The following is a 20,683-nucleotide window of genomic DNA, read 5'->3' on the forward strand; positions in this document are numbered from 1 at the left end:
ATGTTTTTTGTATAAACTCTTCTACAAGACAAACACTTGAGTTTGCTCCTTGGTCGGAGGGAGAAAGTCTCCACATCTCTATGTGCCTACACATTAATCTTCATCATGACAAGAGGCACTCTGTTCTGACATTGGCAGAGATTTCCACATGACCAGGAAGGAGGAGGAGATATTGGCTGGTATGAGAATGGTGAACCCCTGCATCAAAGAAAGAGATATCACCAGGACACACAAACTGGTGTGACATCACTGCTGATGTCAAAATGTGGCATCCATACAATCAGAAAGGAGGAGGGAGTATTACCACTGCTTTCTTCCAGGTCATGTAAACGCTCTATTTTGATGTCAACAGAGGTGGCTGCAATAACCAGGTGCTCTCATGGAGCTCTGTGGTCTGTTAGAAGTAGTGGCGGCAACAACACAGCCATGGTCCATCCCCTTTTCCCTGCACTAATGAGTTCAGAAAAGGAACGATGGTGCTGGTGTCCCATCTGAACAGCAGATCAGGCTGAATCGGCTCTGATCCAGGCTGCTCTGAAGCCATGGGATACTTTGTAATTCCCACCATACTTTGGAGTATTCATTGATTTTGCCCCAAAGCCTAGAATACTCATTGGAAATAGTTGTGCATCATGAAGATAGCCAGCTTTCCATGTGTAATGAGTCTGAGAGTTTTAGCATGTGAAGACAAGTTCTTGGTTAGCAAAAGGTGCTTCCAGATAAACAACTCTGATACTGTTCCATTATCCGGGCGGACTCCAAAAGGGGGCCTAGACCAGTGGTTCTCAACCTGGGGTCCCCAGATGTATTTGGTCTACAACTCCCAGAAATCCTAGCCAGTTTACCAGCTGTTAGGATTTCTGGGAGTTGAAGGCCAAAAACATCTGGGAACCCCAGGTTGAGAACCACTGGCCTAGACAAAGAAAGATCATCCATTTTCTGGAGGAAGGAGAAAAACAATTTCCCCCATTTTTGCTGGTTATTCCCCCCCCCCCCTTTTCCCATATCATAAATGATAGTTGCTTCCACAACGGTGACATGGGTGGCAGGAATAACAGAAAAACAGGGGAAAATGGTTTTATTTCTTCAAACCCATTTCCCCTGTAAAATGGACTATCTTTCTCTGTCTAGCACCCCCTTGTGGCCTCCACCCGGATTATGAAACAGTACCGCAACTCTGAAATGGTCCAAAATGTTACCAGTTCAGATACAGTTCAGATACATTTGACTTTTTATTCTGAACAGTATTTTTGTTATTGTGGGGATGGGAGGTCGATACAGCACATAGTGTTGGCAGTAAGAGAAGAAGACAGAATAGGTGGAGGTGGGAACAGAAGATGACGACAAATAAATAGACTTTAACATTGAGATCCACCACAAAATCCTGAGACTGAGTCCAGGCAAATGAATGAATAACAGCTTCTCTGGAAGTGCCCAGGCTCAGGAACCTACAAACATACTAGATAGTTATGAATTAATTTAAGAGTTAGTCCGAACTCTGGCTATGAAAAGACAATGGATGGGATCCGCTGTAAGAGAGAAAAAGAAGGGGATCCAATCTAGTCACTCCATGAGCAAAAGGACTTTTATTCATGAAAGGAGAGTTGCATACATGGAAAGATACAACTCTCTTCTCTCTCTCCCTTCATAAAAAAGCTGATGCCCCTTTGAAGAAAAAAAATCAATAGGTATAAATTTTCCTGTTAATGCTGTAATGTGAGAGAAGGAACTGTGCATGGAACATCCGCATTCTTCAGAACTGTTGAAGGACTGGGAATCTCCATGATAAAAGGTTATTCATGATGGACAGAAAATTCATAACAGTAGATACAATTACTCAAACAAAGCACGGCATGCACAGATCTTGGAGGGAACAGAAACCCACCATGACATGAGCATATCAACATGCATAACAAACTAAAAATGTACATTTAAGTAAGGATTGCCTTTAAGCCAATTCTCAAGTTAGCCTCTTGATAAGGTACCTCATGAATAGAAGCCTCCACACACTGCTTTTGTTAGCTACTACAGGGACCCATGGGTGGGATGTTTACTCTTAGCCCAAACAGACATGCTCCCATAAAAAAAGATAAAAAGAACACTGTTATCCACTTACCAAAGGTTACAAGGAGCAGAGGCAGCCCTAGGTTATTTTCAACGGTAAGCAAACAGTATTTTGGCACCCCCACCCCCAACCAATCACTGATATATATTTTCTGTTCGTCATGGGAGTTCTGTGTGCCATATTTGGTTCAATTCCATCATTGGTGGAGTTCAGAATGCTCTTTGATTTTAGGTGAACTAAAACCAGTAACTACAACTCGCATATGTCAAGGTCTATTTTCCCCCAAGAGCACCTCAAGAGCGCCCCTGGGCAAAATGAACTATACTGCGAGTGCTTACTTTGCGTAATGGGTTGAGCCGCCCCTGACAAGGAGTAGTGTATATAAGCTGCAGATGCCTGTATTAATCTTCAGTTCCTGCAGCTATCTCAGGAAAACTCTTGGACAGCCACTGGCAAACATTTGTATGTACCCAGGAAATCTTTCCAGGCAAAATAGTACCTTTCCAGCAACATTAAAGAAAATATCCGATATATAAGGAAGATGAGGAGAGCTATTTTCAGAACAACTACCCGTTGAATACATTAGTAGCATTTTACGCCTGTCATATCAATGAGCTCTTTCGAAATACATTCCACTTGCAAGCACACACAGCAGGAGCAAACAGGCTCAACATGCTACCCCCAAGGAAGGGGGAAATGGCCAAGCATGTAACACTGACACACTGCTTAATACTAACTTGGCAACAGTGTTGGCTATAACCTGGGGGAGAAAGAAAGAAACAACAACAAAAATCAGACCAAGAGATTTGTGCTGCTTTTTGGTTTTGTAAAAAAACATGAGGCTAGTAGGTATTAACCAGGATTTATACAGCTTTTGCAAACTCTTCTACAAATGGGAACAGAAAGCAACTGTTACGTCCAAAACCACACGCTGTGATTAAGAGAGGGAATATACAAGGATTATAATTTATCCACTGGGATTTACGGAAGTACTGTGACATTTTGCTTCACCTTTGACAATAAGTTCTTGCTACTGTGTTTAGCTAGGAAAGGTTCTCAGGACTCGTTAGAAATTGCCGCATCTATCCAAAACAGGAGATGAATCAACATTTCCCCCAGATGCTAAACTGTCTGGGATTAAGTGCTATTCTTTCTCACACATTACTCTTCTCCCGTGGTGAGCAGCTAGGACCAGATGTACTGGGTTATTGTTGGCCCTTGAACAACCATCGCAAGGAAATATAAACACATGCAAACTGCATTAAGTCACTGGGTTGTTGTAGGTTTTTTTCGGGCTATATGGCCATGGTCTAGAGGCATTCTCTCCTGACATTTCGCCTGCATCTATGGCAAGCATCCTCAGAGGTAGTGAGGTCTCTTGGAACTGGGCAAAAGGGTTTATATATCTGTGGAATGACCAGGGTGAGACAAAGGACTCTTGTCTGCTGGAGCTAGGTGTGAATGTTTCAACTTACCACCTTGATTAGTATACATTGGCCTGACTCTGTCTGGGGCAAACATTTGTTGAGAGGTAATTAGATGTCCCTGCCTGCTTTCTGTTGTTGTGCTGTTGTAATTTTAGAGTTTTTAAATACTGGTAGCCAGATTTTGTTCACTTTCAGGGTTTGCTCCTTTCTGTTGAAATTGTCCACATGCTTGTGGATTTCAATGGCTTCTCTGCGTAGTCTGACATGGTGGTTGTGAGAGTGGTCCAGCATTTCTGTGTTCTCAAATAAAATGCTGTGTCCAGGTTGGTTCATCAGGTACCCTGCTCCACTACCTCTGAGGATGCTTGCCATAGATGCAAGCAAAACGTCAGGAGAGAATGCCTCTAAACCATGGCCATATAGCCTGAAAAAACCTACAACAACGCACTCTGGCATCACACCATTCTACAGTAGCCATAAGAGGGATATGAAGTTATAAAATGACAAGTTTTAGTATAACCTTTGGGTTCCATAAATAAAATTGGTAGTTAAAGAACAAAGTTTCAATAGGAACACAGCTGGGTATAGTAGAAATATAAATTTTCTCCCCAGAAACTAGGTTCATCTGGTGAAAGGGACTGGATGGTGAAGAGGATTCCATTAATATTTGTTGATGTACGGATTTATGTATGCCATGAACTCTGTATTGATTTGATATTAATATTGAAATATAGCAATTAAAAGCAAATTAAGACAAATAAAGGCAAACTGAACTCATCTGATTCACATTCTGGAAAAAAGGTATGTCAAACTGTGCCTCCGAATCAGACCTTAAAACGTGGGCAACTTTATGTGATATTAGAAAGTCCTTAATGTTATTGGATCCATGACTTCCAGAACTTTGTGGTAACAAACATAGTGGGAACAAAATGAAATAATGTGCTCTGACCACAGAGGTGGACCTAGGTAATTTTCAATGGTAAGCAAACAGTATTTTGGTGCCCGCCCCCCCCCCTCAACCAATCACTGATATATATTTTCTGTTCATCGTGGGAGTTCTGTGTGCCATATTTGGTTCAGTTCCATCATTGGTGGAGTTCAGAATGCTCTTTGATTGTAGGTGAACAATACATCGCAGTAACTACTATTCGCATATGTCAAGGTCTATTTTCCCCCTAGAGTGCCTCAAGAGTGCCCCTGGGCAAAAATCAACTATACTGCAAATGCTTACTTTGTGTAATGGGTTGAGCCGCACCGGTCTGACCATTAGGTACCAAACAGAGGTCTGGATCTGGGACTAACTAAAGATCTTGAGCTGTTTATAAAGGAAATCTAAATGGAAAGCATTGCAGTAGTCCCATCAGGAAGGTTTTTATATTCAAGCTGGCATCCTGTTGGTCAGCCCAAATTAGAATAGACTCATTCTACCAATTTTTCAGTATCTAGCTAAATGTAACACATTTAATAGCTTACTTGTCAATAATAATGAGAATTAAGGCCAAAATGGGTCTTATCCAGGATTGGTAAAGATACCAAGATGTTTGTTTATAAAGCTATTGTCCTTCCAACTCTGTTGTATGCCTGTGAAACATGGACCATCTCCCTCAACTTCTGGAAAGATTCCGTCAACCTCACAACCTCTGAGGATGCTTGCCACAGATGCAGGCGAAACATCAGGAGGGAATGCTTCTAGAGCAGTAGTTCTCAACCTGGGGTCCCCAGATGTTTTTGGCCTACAACTCCCAGAAATCTCAGCCAGTTTACCAGCTGTTAGGATTTCTGGGAGTTGAAGGCCAAAAACATCTGGGGACCCCCAGGTTGAGAACCACTGTTCTAGAGCATGGTCATACAGCCCGAAAAAAAACATACAACTCAGATTCTGTCAGCGTTGCCTCTGAAAAATCCTGCAAATCTCTTGGAGAAACAGGCAGACAAATATCAGTATTCTGGAAGAACCAAAGATCACTGGCATCGAAGCAACGATCCTCTGTACTCAACTTTGCGAGATTGGCTATGTTGTCTGAATGCCCGATGACAGTCTCTTAAAGCAGTTCCTTTATTCTCATCTCAAGAATGGAAAATTGATAGCAAAAGAGATTTAAAGATGCATTTAAAGCCAAGCTAAAAAAATGTGGCATAAACATCGAGAACTGGAAAGCCCTGACACTCAACCATTCTAACTGGAGGTCTGGTGGTACCAACAGTGCTGTGGATTTTGAAGAAGTGTGAATAGAGGGCAAAAGGGAGAAATGTGACAAGAAAGACGATGTTGATCCAGAAGAGGTCATAGAATCAAAGAGTTGGAAGAGACCTCATGGGCCATCCAGTCCAACCCCCTGCCGAGCAGCAGGAATATTGCATTCAAATCAACCCTGACAGATGGCCATCCAGCCTCTGTTTAAAAGCTTCCAAAGAAGGAGCCTCCACCACACTCCGGGGCAGAGAGTTCCACTGCTGAATGGCTCTCACAGTCAGGAAGTTCTTCCTCATGTTCAGATGGAATCTCCTTTCTTGTAGTTTGAAGCCATTGTTTCACGTCCTAGTCTCCAGGGAAGCAGAAAACAAGCTTGCTCCCTCCTCCCTGTGGCTTCCTCTCATATATTTATACATGGCTATCATATCCCCTCTCAGCCTTCTCTTCTTCAGGCTAAACATGCCCAGCTCCTTAAGCCGCTCCTCATAGGCTTGTTCTCCAGACCCTTGATCATTTTAGTCGCTCTCCTCTGGACATATTCCAGCTTGTCAATATCTCTCTTGAATTGTGGTGCCCAGAATTGGACACAATATTCCACATGTGGTCTAACCAAAGCGGAATAGTGGGGTAGCATGACTTCCCTAGATCTAGACACTATGCTGCTATTGATTCAGGCCAAAATCCCATTGCTTTTTTTTGCCACATCATCACATTATTGGCTCATGTCTCTACAGTTTCTTACGGAACCACCACCAAGACTCTACCCTCGGAAGACAATCATACTCAGCTAGAAGTGATCGCCTATGACTATCGGAGATAGATCATAATTAATGCACCATTTAATTTTATTTTACCTTGTTTAGCCATCCATTTCAGAGTTGATGACAGGCAATTTTTTTGCCTATTCAGGATTACACTATGGAACAGAGAGGCATGCCTGAGTATCAATACATAGTGATGACCCCTCTGCTAAACTCCCCACTGATTCATACCAGCAATTTTAGGTAGACACTGAAAACAAGAAAGAGATCATCTTGTTTTGCCTGCAAACCAAAGGCTCTTAGGTAGAATAGCAGTCTCATAGCACCATCTGCTGGGGCTGAGCAAGAAGAAATGCAATCACTCAGAAGTAATGCCTCATAAATCAATTCTGACCAGATGGCCCCAACAGGATACCAGGAAGGGCAGCCCAGCTTTATTCCAGACTGGGCTAGAAGCCAAACTGGAATGGATGCAAATAATCCAATCACTCCCCCCAGTTGGAAATATCATGATTACTAACCTAAGGGTTTGACGTAGTCTGTTATGCACTGTTGTAGAATGCCAGCACATTACCCCCAGAACTAAATCCAAGTACAATTGTTTCGTTGTCGTTTTCAGAGTCTTTCTTCTGACATTCACATCTTATGGAGCAGTAAATGTGTTTTTAACTAGGGCCCCTTCTACACAGCTGTATAAAATCCACATTGAACTGGATAATATGACAGTGTGGACTCAGTTAATCCAGTTCAAAGCAGATTTGTGGATTATCAGCCTTAATATTCTGGGTTATATTCTGTGTGGGGAGCCCTTGGTTTACTTACTTACTTAGGTGATCCCTCATTGGCCGAGTAGGATAGTCTTCCAGGATCAGTATTCTTGTGGATCCATAGGTGACTGTGGAGCTCTATTCTTGACCTGCATGTTCTCCCACAGTGAGGGCATTGGTTTCCAGGTGGAAGGCGGTTCTGGTCGGGTTGGCTTGACACACCTTCCTCTTGGCACGCTTCTCCCTTTCGCCCTCCATTCGTGCTTCTTCAAATTCTGCAGCACTGCTGGTCACAGCTGATCTCCAGCTGGAGTGCTCAAGGGCCAGGGCTTCCCAGTTCTCAGTGTCTATGCCGGAGTTATTAAGGTTGGCTTTGAATCTCTTTTCCCATCTTTAAATCTCTTTTCCTGTCCACCAACATTCTGTTTTCTGTTCTTGAGTTCGGATTAGAGCAACTGCTTTGGGAGACGGTGGTCGGGCATCCGGACTACGTGGCCGGTCCAGCAGAGTTGATGGTGCAGGACCATCGCTTCAATGCTCGTGATCTTAGCTTCTTCCAGCACACTGATGTTTGTCCACTTGTCTTCCCAAGAAATTTGCAGGATTTTCCGGAGGCAGCGCTGATGGAATCGTTCCAGGAGTTGCATGTGAGGTCTGTAGATAGTCCACGTTTCACAGGCATATAGCAGGGTTGGGAGGAAAATAGCTTTATAAACAAGCACCTTGGTTTACACTCTCTAAGGCAGTGGTTCTCAACTTGTGGGTTTCCAGATGTTTTTGGCCTTCATCTCCCAGAAATCCTAACAGCTGGTAAATTTTCTGGGAGTTGTAGGCCAAAACACCTGAGGACCCAAAGTTGAAAATCACTGCTTTAAGGAGTAGTAGTCCGTGCCCAGGGCTGTAGCAAGGGGGGGATGGTTAAACATTCAATGTGTCAGGTTAAAAAAGAAACCTGGTTTACTCATAACTTGGTTAACCAGTTAAAATTCTTGAGTAAACCAGGTTTCAGGTCGGGGGGGGGGGGGAGGGTTATGACCCTTAACCTCCCCCTCCCTTTATTTATTTTATTTATTTACAGCATTTTTACCCCATTCTTCTCAACCCTGAGTGGGGACTCAGAGCGGCTAACATTGGCAACAATTCAATCCCGCAATATCAATATAACAATAATATAAAACCATAAATATTCAATAGATTAAAAACAATAACATTAATCATACAGTCACATAGTTGTTTCCATTATCATAACAATCATGGTCCAATTCAATGTCCAAAGTGCCGCTGTGCCTACTAACCGAAAGTCTGGTTCCAAAATCATGGTTTCAATTTTTTTCCTAAAGGAAAGGAGGAAGGACGCCAATCTAATCTCGCTGGGGAGTGAATTCCAAAAGCAAGGGGTCACCAACGAGAAGGCCCTGTCCCTCGTCCCCACAGGACACACTTGCGAGGCTGGTGGGACCGAGAGCAGGACACAGATGCAATATAAAAGAATGAAAGGAAAGGAATTCTCCACAAACCAGGGGGTCAAATTTTCTTTAAAAGTCACATTTATTGGGATAAATAATTAAAGGCTTCCACAGGCCAACACCTAGTTTCCTGTGCTTCAGTTACTCACAATGAAGAATATTATCCCGCCAATGCGGTAAACCCAGTTTTAATCCAAATGTATCAGCCTATTAAGAGAAACTCACAGAGATATATTAAGAACAAGTTGTAGTTCGTAAGCAGATCAGCGATTCTATATCCATTTTAGGAATGTGCAGGACAGCTGGGCATCTGCTTACAGAGAAACATGGTGTAATAGTATCATTTTCTGAAGTGGTTGCTGTTGGCTGTACTAATCCTCTCAGCTATGCCCATGCACGTAAAGCAATATTTTAAAGTACAGCATAAGCCTTTAGTAAGATACCCTTGAATAAAAGAGGAGAGCCACTACTGTGATTAGGATTTCAAAAGACCTCCCAGACAGAATGTAAACAATGAAAAGACTTCACATTCCTGTGGTTCTGGAGGTGGGCAACTCGAAGGCTGTGCCTACCGGAGCCAACTTAAATCAGCTCAGTGGGCATGTTTTCTTTCAGGAAACATGTAGAGATGTCAGACCCAGATCTTGAGAGGGTGCTAGTTACTTTGACAGGTCAATACACATTAGACAAAAGAAGCCACCACACTGAAATCTGAAAGATACTGGAACTTGGCACTTGGTATTATGGTTTCCTAGACTTCATTTTGTGTTTCCTATAAGGCTATATTCCCCTATACTATCCCATTCAACTATATCAATTTGGTAAGAAAAAAACCATCTTAATCCCCTATCTTCCCACTTGTCTAGCTGCTTTCAAAATATTCTAGCTTTCTTTCCTTCTACCACTTTCTCCCTTTGTCCTCAGCTCATTTCAGTTGTTGCAAGCAGTACAAAGTGCAGAAGTACCTTGCACTCAAGACACCAAGGGACAGAGTTTTGCCCTTGCAATAAGCTAAGGCAAAAGCTATTACTGCTGCCTTTTTTAGTTTATGTGTTTTTTTTTCTCAAGAATAATTTGGATTTTGACTGCATTGTGATTGTCACGATGCCAGGGCACTGCCGTTATTCAGGCAGAGGTGAATCAAACAATCACCCAGTTTGTATCAAACAGTTTAATTAAAACAGCACTTACTTTCTGGCTATTTTAATAGTCCAAAACATAAAGATAGTATTTAGCCACAGAATATAAACAAAACTGACAGAAAACACTGTTGCAGGTTCAAGATAACACCATAGTCAAAAGGTCCGGTCCAGTGGTCAAACACTGAGAGTTCAATGAGCAAAGTCCAGCGATCAAGAGTCTATACCATAGTCAAAAGCCAGTCCAAAGATTCAAGGTTCTAAGGGTTCAAGAGCCAGGTCAGAATACCAAAAATCCACAAACCTGGGGGAAAACCAGCAGCATCTACCACCAAAATAAAACAAATACTTTTCTCCTGAAGATCAGTTCCAAAGCTAACAAAACAGAAAATAACCTTTCTGTTTTGTGCCCATTATACATCGATGCATATTAAATGCAAATACTAGGCATGGGCAATCTATGGTTCTAAATGGTTCTAAAGTACTTACTAACTAAAGTTCTGGTGGTAAAAACTAGGGGGCACTGGTGCTTTGCTTCTACAGTGTTGCTAAAGTTCTGGAGGTAAATATTTCAGAACTCTAACAAAATGTTCAAAATTTCATTATAAATGGCAGTTCCTAATCAGTTTTGTGATAAAAATAACCAACAATGAAATAATAATGAATTTTTGAAAGTTTTGTTAAGAGTCTGAAATTTTCACCACCAGAACTTTAGCAACACTGTAGAACAGGGTTTCTCAACCTGGGGGTCGGGACCCCTGGAGGGGTCACAAGCAGAGGCAGCCCTAGGTAATTTTCAATGGCAAGCAAACAGTATTTTGGCGCTCCCCCCCCCCCCAGCCAATCACTGATATATATTTTCTGTTCGTTGTGGGAGTTCTGTGTGCCATATTTGGTTCAGTTCCATCATTAGTGGAGTTCAGAATGCTCTTTGATTGTAGGTGAACTATACATCCCAGTAACTACAACTCGCATATGTCAAGGTCTATTTTCCTCCAAGAGTGCCTCAAGAGCGCCCCTGGGCAAAATCAACTATACTGCAAATGCTTACTTTGCATAATGGGTTGAGCCGCCCCTGGTCACAAGGGGGTGTCAGAGGGGTCGCCAAAGACCATCAGAAAACACAGTATTTTCTGTTGGGCATGGGGTTTCTGTGTGGGAAGTTTCTCCCAATTCTGTCATTGATGGGTTTCAGAATGCCCTTTGATTGTAGGTAAACTATACATCCCAGTAACTACAACTGTCAATGTTTATCTCCCCCAAACTCCACCATTGTCCACATTTGGGCATATTAAGCACCTGTGCCAAGTTTGGCCCAGATCCATCATTGTTTGAGTCCACAGTGCTCTCTGGATGGAGGTGAACCACAACTTCAAAACTCAAGGTCAATGCCCACCAAACCCTCCAGCATTTTCTGTTGGTCATGGGAGTTCTGGGTGCCAAGTTTGGTTCAATTTGATCATTGGTGGAGTCCAGAATGCTCTTTGATTGTAGGTTAACTATAAATCCCAGCAACTCCCAAATGACACCCCCCCCCCCCACCAGTATTCAAACTTGGGTGTATTGAGTATTTGTGCCAAATTTGGTCCAGTAAATGAAAATACATCAGATATTTACATTACAATTGATATCAGAAGCAAAATGACAGTTATGAAGTAGCAATGAAAAGATTTTATGGTTGGGGGTCACCACAACATAAGGAACTCTATTAAGGGGTCATGGCAATAGGAAGCTTGAGAACCACTACTGTAGAAACAAAGCACCAGCACCCCCTAGATTTCACCATCAGAACTTTAGTTTTGTAATACTTTAGAACTAGCATGCCTAGCAAATACTGATGATGGAACTGAGTAAATTATGCTTCTGCAAACCATAAGGGCTTCTCATACATACTAAAAAATCTGGAAGACAATTAAAGCTTAACATTTTGCATGGCCAGAGGATCAAAATGACAGCATGTGCATTTTCCCCTCAATAACACTACAATAATTTCATGAGTGATTATGCTCCTCAGGGGATTAAGGGTTTTCCACCCTGGGATCAATAAGCATCCTTAAAAAGACAGCACAAAAAAGTTTTATCTCTTTTTCTTTTTTGCCTTTATAACTATACTAGCCTACACAATATGCTGTTCGTAGGAGCTGATGAAAAAACTTGCACAAACCTTGATAAGCAGGGATTAAAACCATTGCATTAATTATTTTTGTATTATCAAAAGGCAACATGCCTATCTTAATAATGGTACATAAAACCTGCATAGCAGATGGTAATGAAAGTGGCAGAGTTATAATGATGGTCAAGCCTTCATACTTAAGAAGTGAAATCAATTTGCAAAAAAGCTTTTGGTCTAAATAAAACCATGAAAAGATCCTTATGTAACATCAGTTTCATACTATATCTGTTCATTGAAGGGACTGTGGGCCGTTAGAAATACTGTTGTTGTTGAAAACAAAATACTATAGCAGTTGCTGTGGTCCTCATGGGGTTTCTGTGTGGGAGGTTTGGCCCAATTCTATCATTGGTGGGCTTCAAAATGCTCTATGGTTGTAGGTGAACTATAAATCCCAGCAATTACAACTCCCAATGTCAGGATTCTATTTTCCCCAAACTCCACTGGTGTTCACATTTGGGCATATTGAGTATTCATGTAGAGTTTGGGGGGGAAGCCGTGGGGGCACTTTCCCCTGTGAGATGGGGTGAGGGGGAAGCTGGATGATGCCACCCCCCCCCCCAACCTACAGTCGGGTCTCAATGGATTTGTTTAACCTTTTAAAGACAAAAGAAGTTTCTGTTGATTGTTCACCAATAAAAGACTTTATTATATTTTACAAGCCCTCTAGAGACTGTTTATGGAGGAAAATTCTCTAAGAGCTTCTCTTCGGGGCCCCTGGCTTCCCGCTGGGCTAAAGTTGCATGTCCTGTTTTAAAAGCAATTCATTTCAAGCCCAGCATGCGACTGAACACGTGGTGAAACTGACAACTGATGTGATGAGGTCCCTAGCCATATCCTGTAGGGAGTCACAGGAGAGCATCACTCAAAAAACCAGTGATTATTTCAAGAGCAGTGATTTAAAACTCTATTTTAACGGGATTTTAAAAAAGGAAAATACCAGTCAATGCTCAGGATCAGCACATTTATGATTACCTTGGGATGCCTGGGGTGAAGAAAGAGGATTATGTCTTCTTTGGAAGCTTCTCAAAGGACATCTACCTGATCACAATTGACCTGAATGGACTCAGTAAGACAAATCCCTATGTTCCGTATTTGATGATGAATTCAGGATAAACGGACTTTCTCTTTTCTAGAATGCTCTCAATTAGCCGTACAAATTCCCCAGACTAGTCTGAATGCATTATAAAACAAGTTTATTATTTACATACCCGCTAAGAAGTCCACCTTTTGAAGTCTTTTGTGTGAGACTTAATTTATGCCTTTCGGCCATCTCCCTGAGAGTGTCTGCTGAGTATAGGCCAATGGGGTTGTTATATTGCCTTGCTGGGCTCAGCTGGTCTTTAGAGCTACTGCCATCTGTAATGACTGAGCTTGCTTTTGACCCTAGGTCACTTTTTGCTGGCGAGAGATCAGGTGTCACAGACTGTGAGGACATGGACGACCTAATGGTAGTAGTCTGTAAGAAGGAAGAACTATGTGATAGGGTGGTCTCTTGTTTGCTGAGGTAGCCTGTATATACTCCATTGCTTGCTAAAGTATTACTCATAGGCCCAGCTGACGTGCTAGTTAGCGGACTGACGTTTGCACGGTTTCCATTGACTTCCAGAACAGTATCCTGTAGAAGCAAACATGCAGGAGCAAAGAAATAAGAAAGGGGAGGGGGGAGAAGAGAGAGAGAGAAAGACAATCATAGAATACATGCAAAATAAAAAGGTCTTCAGCTCTGGCATTCTGGACATATTGGTAAGGTTGGGTTGCCATCCTTTCAATTTAAATCAGCATTTCTCAACCTGGGGCTCAGGACCCTGGGGGAGGGGTGTCGTGAGGGGTTTTTAGCGGGTTTCGGTTGGTCATGGGGGTTCTGTGTGGGAAGTTTGACCCAATTCTATGGTTGGTGAGGTTCAGAATTCGCTTTGATTGTAGGTGAATTATAAATCCCAGCAACTAGAAATCCCAAATGTCAAGGTCTATTTCCCCCAAACTCCACCAGTTTTCACATTTGGCCATACTGAATATTTGTGCCAAGTTTGGTCCACATCCATCATTGTTTGTGTCCACAGTGCTCTATGGATGTCGGTGAACTACCAACTCCAAAATTCCAAAACCCACCAATCCCTTCCAGTACTTTCTATTAGTCATGGGAGTTCTGTGTACCAAGTTTAGTACAATTCCATCATTGGTGGAGTTTGCAATGCTCTTTGATTGTAGGTGAACTATAAATCCCAGCAACTACAACTCCTAAATGACAAAATCAACCCCCCCCCCCAACTCCACCAGTATTCAAATTTGGGCGTATGGAGTATTTGTGCCAAATTTGGTCTGGTGAATGAAAATACATCCTGCATATCAAATATTTACATTACGATTCATAACAATAGCAAAATTACAGTTATGAAGTAGCAGCAAAAAATAATGTTATGGTTGGGGGTCACCACAACATGAGGAACTGTATTCAGGGGTCGCAGCATTAGGAAGGTTGAGAAACACTGATTTAAATATATATTGGTTGTCTGATATGTCAGGGAACAGAATTTGATATCTTAGGAGTGAAGCCAGGTCAGATCCTGACAAAATCCAGAAAATTTAGTAGCCATCATTTGAAATATGGCTTTCAGGCACCTTTAGCAATAATGTGACCAAAAATGTGTCATTTTATTCATCCAATTAGTGAAAGGCTAACAGTTAGCAACCCAACACACCAGACTTTTGCAACAAAACAGCTAAGCATTTGCATTAGACAAGCAAAAGTTTTAACTTCATCACTTCCCAAATCGACCCATTTGGGGAAAGCAGATGCGCATCAATAAAACATCTCATCCAAGCAGCTGCCAATATCGGTTACCGCACACATCATTTCATAATCAGATTCAAAGGTGCATTTGCTCTAGCGGGGAAAGCAACCGATTCTAAAAAGAAAGGGAAGTTTAGCAGCTAAATAGATCTCCTACAGATGCATCCATATAAGGTGTTAGTACCTAGAAAGGCAGAGACTAAGACTATTGCAGTCCTGCCACTTATTATTCCTCTCAAAATGAAGTGTCATGGTCAAGAGAGGCCAATATCCATGCTAATCAAGGCCGTGCAATATGGTTAGCGAAATCGGTTGCAGAGCAGACTCTATTAATAGACTCTCTCTTTGCATACAACTTGCATTTAGATAAGTGGAATAAGGCCATGTACAACACAGCAACCTCCACTCAAAGCCGGTAGTTCTACACTTGTCACTGCTGGCATTTATTTCCCTGAAGAGGTACAAAGCTGCTCTCAGACATCTTTTCCATAATTTATTTCCTGCTAATCTGGTCAAATTGAAGAAGAAAGTAGAAAGGTTTATGCAAGACCCAAGATGAACCATCATAACATGGAGGGCGAAAGCAGCGATCTCCTAGAATCCATACTAACCTGTCCGCGGATACTACTGATTTGGAATTTCTTTTAATGGCAGCACACAAAACCTTAAAAAATGGAGACTCTGTACCAAAAAAAAATACATGAGTTCATTTCCCTCCCACAAAGTTCAAGTATAAAGTACAAAGTTCAGCGTATCTGTCCGAACGTATCTCGCTCTACATCCCATCCCAGAATTTGAGATCATCCGGGGAGGCCCTGCTCTCGACCCCACCGCTATCACAAGTGAGGCTGGTGGGGACGAGGAGCAGGGCCTTCTCAGTGGTGGCCCCCCACCTGTGGGACTCACTCCCGGGGGAAATCAGAGCATCAACATCCCTCCTTGCCTTCAGGAGGAAGGTAAAGACGTGGCTATGGGACCAGGCGTTTGGGCATCCTGACAGTTAGATATAGAAACCAGATGGATAGGACCGACAAGGTGTGGAAATTGGAACTGTGGAAATTGAGACTCTGAAACGCTGACCAGCAATGAGGTTTGTATTGCTTTTATTGTTTTTATCTGCTTTTACAGGTTTTATGGTTGTTTTTGCCGATAATAATTACTGTTTCTGTTAATTGTTGTTATTGCTAAAATTGCTGTCGTTAACGGATGTTGTTGTTCTTGCTGTTATGTAATGCGGGCATCGAATTGTGCCTTGCTTGTGTAAGCTGCCCTGAGTCCCCCCCCCCCCCCCCCCCCCCCCCCGGGATGAGAAGGGCAGGGTAGAAGCAACCGAAATAATAAATAAATAAATAAATAAATAAATAAATAAAGAGATAATGTTCTCTTTACAGGATTGTGTGTCTAAGAATTACCTGCAAAACTGTGCATTCATTGAGATTTTTATTTAGAAAAAAGAAAGCCAATGGGGCAACAGAGGGAAGTTATGGCTTTGTAGCTAGAGATCATCTCAAGCTTCTTGCTAGAAGTGAAAGGGCAAGCAGTTCAAACAGAAGTGCTTTCAGATTATTGCACCTCCTGAAAATATTTATTTGTTTATTTACCATATTTATATACCGCCTTTCTCAGCCCAGAGGCGACTCAGGACAGTTTACAAACGGCAAAATTCAATGCCTACAATAACATCATCATATAATATAAACCATATAAATACAATAGAAACAATAACAACAATAAAGCAAGTCCTCGACAGCTCAAACAGTTCGGGCCCTGCCTATCTCCGCAATCACATCTCCTTCTATGAACCGGCACGAGCTCTAAGATCTTCCAGGGAGGCCCTCTTCTCGGTCCCACTACTGTCTCAAGCGCAGTTGGTGGTCACGAGAGGGCCTTCTCAGTGGTGGCTCCCCATCTCTGGAATGCCCTTCCAAGGGAAATTAGACAGGCCCCATCCCTCCCCTCCTTTCCTAAGAGCTTGAAGACCTGGTGGTTTCAACATGCCTTTGAAAATGACCAGTTCTAACTCAGTCTTACATATTGTCGAATGCAGCCTTATTCTTCCTACCAATTACTCGGATTCTTTCCTCTAATCGGCCCCGGAATGAACAGCCACAGACCCGCACCTAATATATTGTTGCCTGCACTTAATTCCCGGGCCACCTAGAATTTTTGGGCTTTCAAAAATCTTGGCTCGGACTTTTAAATTTTTTAATTGCCTTGAATTGCAGGATTTAATTGCAGGATTACTTTTAATATATGTGTGTTGTGGTGACAATTTTTATGCTTATATTTTGGTTTGTTAATCTTATGGTTATGCTGGGTTTTTTTTTTTACTTTCTATATTTTGTGATGTTACCTGGGAACTGCGTTATATAAATAAAGTATTATTATTATTATTATTATTATTATTATTATTATTACTACTACTACTACTACTATTACTAAAATCATTTTCCAGTCGCATTGTCAGATCGTTCCATGGGTCTAAAATAGCCTACAAATGCTTGATCAAAAAGCCAGGTTTTGACTCTTTTTCAAAATGTTAGGAAGGAGGGGGCTGATCTAATATCCCTAAGGAGGGCGTTCCATAGCCAGTGGCCACCGCATCTGCGAAGGAGGCAGGACCGAGAGCAGGGCCTCCCCAGATGATCTTAGAGACCTAGAAGGTTCATAGGGAGAGATGTGTTTGGACAGGTAAGCTGGGCCGGAACCGTTTGAATACCAATTCAAAGTACTTTCAGCTGACTAAAAATAGGAGTCCCCCGATTTTTTTTTAAGTCTGCCTGACACTGAGTTGAACACTGATTTTGGGTGGGTGCTGTACAATGACATCATTCAATGGTAAATGTTTCCATTTGTGGTTAGGAAGCCTCAAACACACATGCTGAAAGCCTTGTGCGATAATGCCCCCAGAAGCAAGTGCAAAAGGCCTCAGTGCTGTGTGAGAGGGAAAACTTTTAGTTTTGGGCAGAAGCCAGTAGAAGCCTTTAAGGGCTGTGCCATCTCGTAAACATTCAGGACAACTCTGGATTTTTTCAGTTTATTTTTAAATCAGATGTTCCCTCTGTGTTCCTAGAGACCTTAATAAATAATGTTACATGAAGACATACTGATCTTTCTCATACAAAAAAGTAGCCCCTTGATGGGCACCAGATGCATCTGCTAACTGAGGTGCATTTGCTTGAAGAGGTGGGGTGCCTGGAGAATCTGGTGGGTCAGGAGCACACCAAAGGCCCCTTCTACACTGTCATATAATACAGATTATCCAAGCAGATAATCCACATTATCTACTTTGAATTGGATTATATGAATCTACTTTGAATTGGATTATACGCTGCCATATAATCCAGTTCAAGGCACATAAACAGGATTTTATATGGTAGTGTAGAAGGGGGCCAAAGACTGAATCTGCTTTTCAGACTCATGGAGATGCTGCAGTTTTCTGCCCTGTGTGTAACAGGATTTGAATCTTGCTTGCTTTTCAAATTAGCTCTACCTACTAAAATATTTGCAGGATCACATCACAGAGCTAAAAATAGACTAGGTAAAGGTTTTTCCCTGACATTAAGTCCAGTCGTGTCTGTCTCTGGGTGTTGGTGCTCATCTCCATTTCTAAGACGGCATGGCTGCATGGAGTGCCACTACCTTCCCGCTGGAGTGGTACCTATTGATCTACTCACATTTGCATGTTTTCGAACTGCTAGGTTGGCAGAAGCTGGGGCTGACAGTGGAAGCTCATGCTGCTCCCCAGATTCGAACCTGTGACCTTTCAATTAACAAGTTTAGCAGCTCTGCAGTTTAACCCACTGTGACACAGGGCAGTAGTTGGTAGACTAATTGCTTGGAATCTGATTGGCCCTAACGAAACAGAGATGTCGGTTGAGCATCCTTTATACGGAATTCCAAAAGCTGAAATACTCCAAAATCCGAAAAGGTCCACATGGGTGTCTGAGATAGTGACATCTCTGCTTTCTGATGGCTGAACATACATAAATTTTGCTTTATGCACAACATTATTCAAAACATTGTATACAATTACTTTCAAGCTATTTGTATAAGGTATATATAAAACATCAATTAATTTTGTGTTGACTTTTGGTTCACACTTTCAAGATATCTCATTATGTATGTATGTATGTACATATAGTATAAGCACATACAGGTATTCCAAAATCCAGAAAAATTCAAATCGCATGTGGCCCCAAGAATTACAGATAAGGGAAACTCAACCTGAACTTGTTGGTAATCTCTTTGATTACCCATCATGGCTGGTATCTGTTTCCAGAACCACTTGGCCATGGAAACTCACTGGATGATCTTGAGCATGCCATTTACTCTCAGCCCCAGAAAACACTGTGATAATTTCATCTTAGGGTCAGCATACATTAGAAACAGCATGAAGGCCATTAACAACAAACACTGAGTATACTCTACAGTCCAGTGGGAAACTGCGTTCCCAGTTATTCCCTGATGGAGATTCTTTCCATCACAGGCTGTAACTTCAGCAGCGCACATACAGTGTTGTGTTATACATACCTCTGCTGTCACATTTATGTGCTCCTATGTAAGTATTTTGCAGACACATATGCTACCATAACATTTATTATACTATAGTTATTATCGCTTATGTTTGTGTGTATGTCTTTGAGTCATCAACTTGTGATGACACCATTAATTTCCTAGGATTTTCTTAGCCAGGAAGTAGGTGATTTTTCCCATTCCTTCCTCTGAAATGTAGCCTACAGTATCTGGCATTCATCATCTATCTTTTATCCAAGTATTCACCAGGGTTGACCTTTGGTGGATCCAGACAGGCCTTTATCCCAGGAGAATCCATGTTTTAAAAATGCGGATTTTCCTGGGGGCCTATCCACACCCACCGTGCACTTTCTGGGACTAGCCCGAGAGAACGTCTGGAGGCCCTACCTCCAACCCAAAGCCCCCAGACCCCTTAGAAAAGTAATGAGAACTTATCCAGCCTCCATTACAGGCTTTGGCCAGCTCTCCTGGCATGTAGAAATGATGTAATGAAAAAGTAATGAAAACTTACCTGGCCTCCATTACAGGCTTCAGCCAGCTCAGGAGAGCGGGGGGGGGGGGGGGAGAAAATGCTCCCCCCCCCCCGCTCTCCTGAGCTGGCTGAAACCTGTAATGGAGGCCAGGTAAGTCTTCATTACTTTTTTAAGGGACCTGGTGGCTTTGGGGAGGGTATTTCCACAGTTTACCGGGCTTATTTAGCCTGGTAAACTGTGATAATACTGTCTGGACTGCAGTATTCTTCAATCCGAAACTGGAAATAGTTGGTTTATTCTGCGCCTTCCAAGAAGACATGGAAAAAACCCACTATGTAATTAATTTGCTACAAACTAGGGTTTTCCTAGTTTGTAGCGAATTAATTTGGGACTGTCCAGACCATTGTCTGGACAGCCCCTCATTTATTGCGGTAGATACCGCAATAAAGGTACTGTATGGAGGGCCCCCTCTGTTTATATTCCAAAATCAGATGAGATCGGATGCCCTTGTGGTAATCAGGTTGTTTAATTTCTTACAGCATAATTTTTCTAGTCTAGTTCCAGAGAAATTCTTAAATTAGAATTGCCAGTATACTCACTTTTTTGGAAGAGTGCACTCCTGTCTTCTATTGTTAGCAGTAATATTAATTTTTTTGTTGTGTTAGGAGCAACTTGAGAAACTGCAAGTCGCTTCTAGTGTGAGAGAATTGGCTGTCTGTGAGGACATTGCCCAGGGGACGCCTGGATGTTTTGATGTTTTATACCATCCTTGTGGGAGGCTTCTCTCATGTCCCTGCATGAGGAGCTGGAGCTGATAGAGGGAGCTCATCCACGCTCTCCCCGGATTCGAACCTGCGACCTGTCGGTCTTCAGTCCTGCTTGCCCATGGGT

At 42.2% G+C, this 20,683-nt stretch overlaps 1 protein-coding gene across 12 annotated transcripts in view; it reads right to left on the reverse strand.

The window, feature by feature from the left end:
- The window catches only part of LDB3 (LIM domain binding 3), a 264,318-nt gene that overhangs the window by 83,094 nt on the left and 160,541 nt on the right, over positions 1–20,683 (reverse strand). For all 12 annotated transcript variants that reach the window (XM_060768974.2, XM_060768975.2, XM_067465640.1 and 9 more), the window contains one exon: positions 2,803–2,825. In XM_060768974.2, the coding sequence (XP_060624957.1) occupies positions 2,803–2,825 (23 nt within the window). The remainder of the gene's footprint in view (positions 1–2,802; positions 2,826–20,683) is intronic.

Source organism: Anolis sagrei, chromosome 3 (genome assembly GCF_037176765.1).
Source record: "Anolis sagrei isolate rAnoSag1 chromosome 3, rAnoSag1.mat, whole genome shotgun sequence".
Lineage (NCBI taxonomy): Eukaryota > Metazoa > Chordata > Lepidosauria > Squamata > Dactyloidae > Anolis > Anolis sagrei.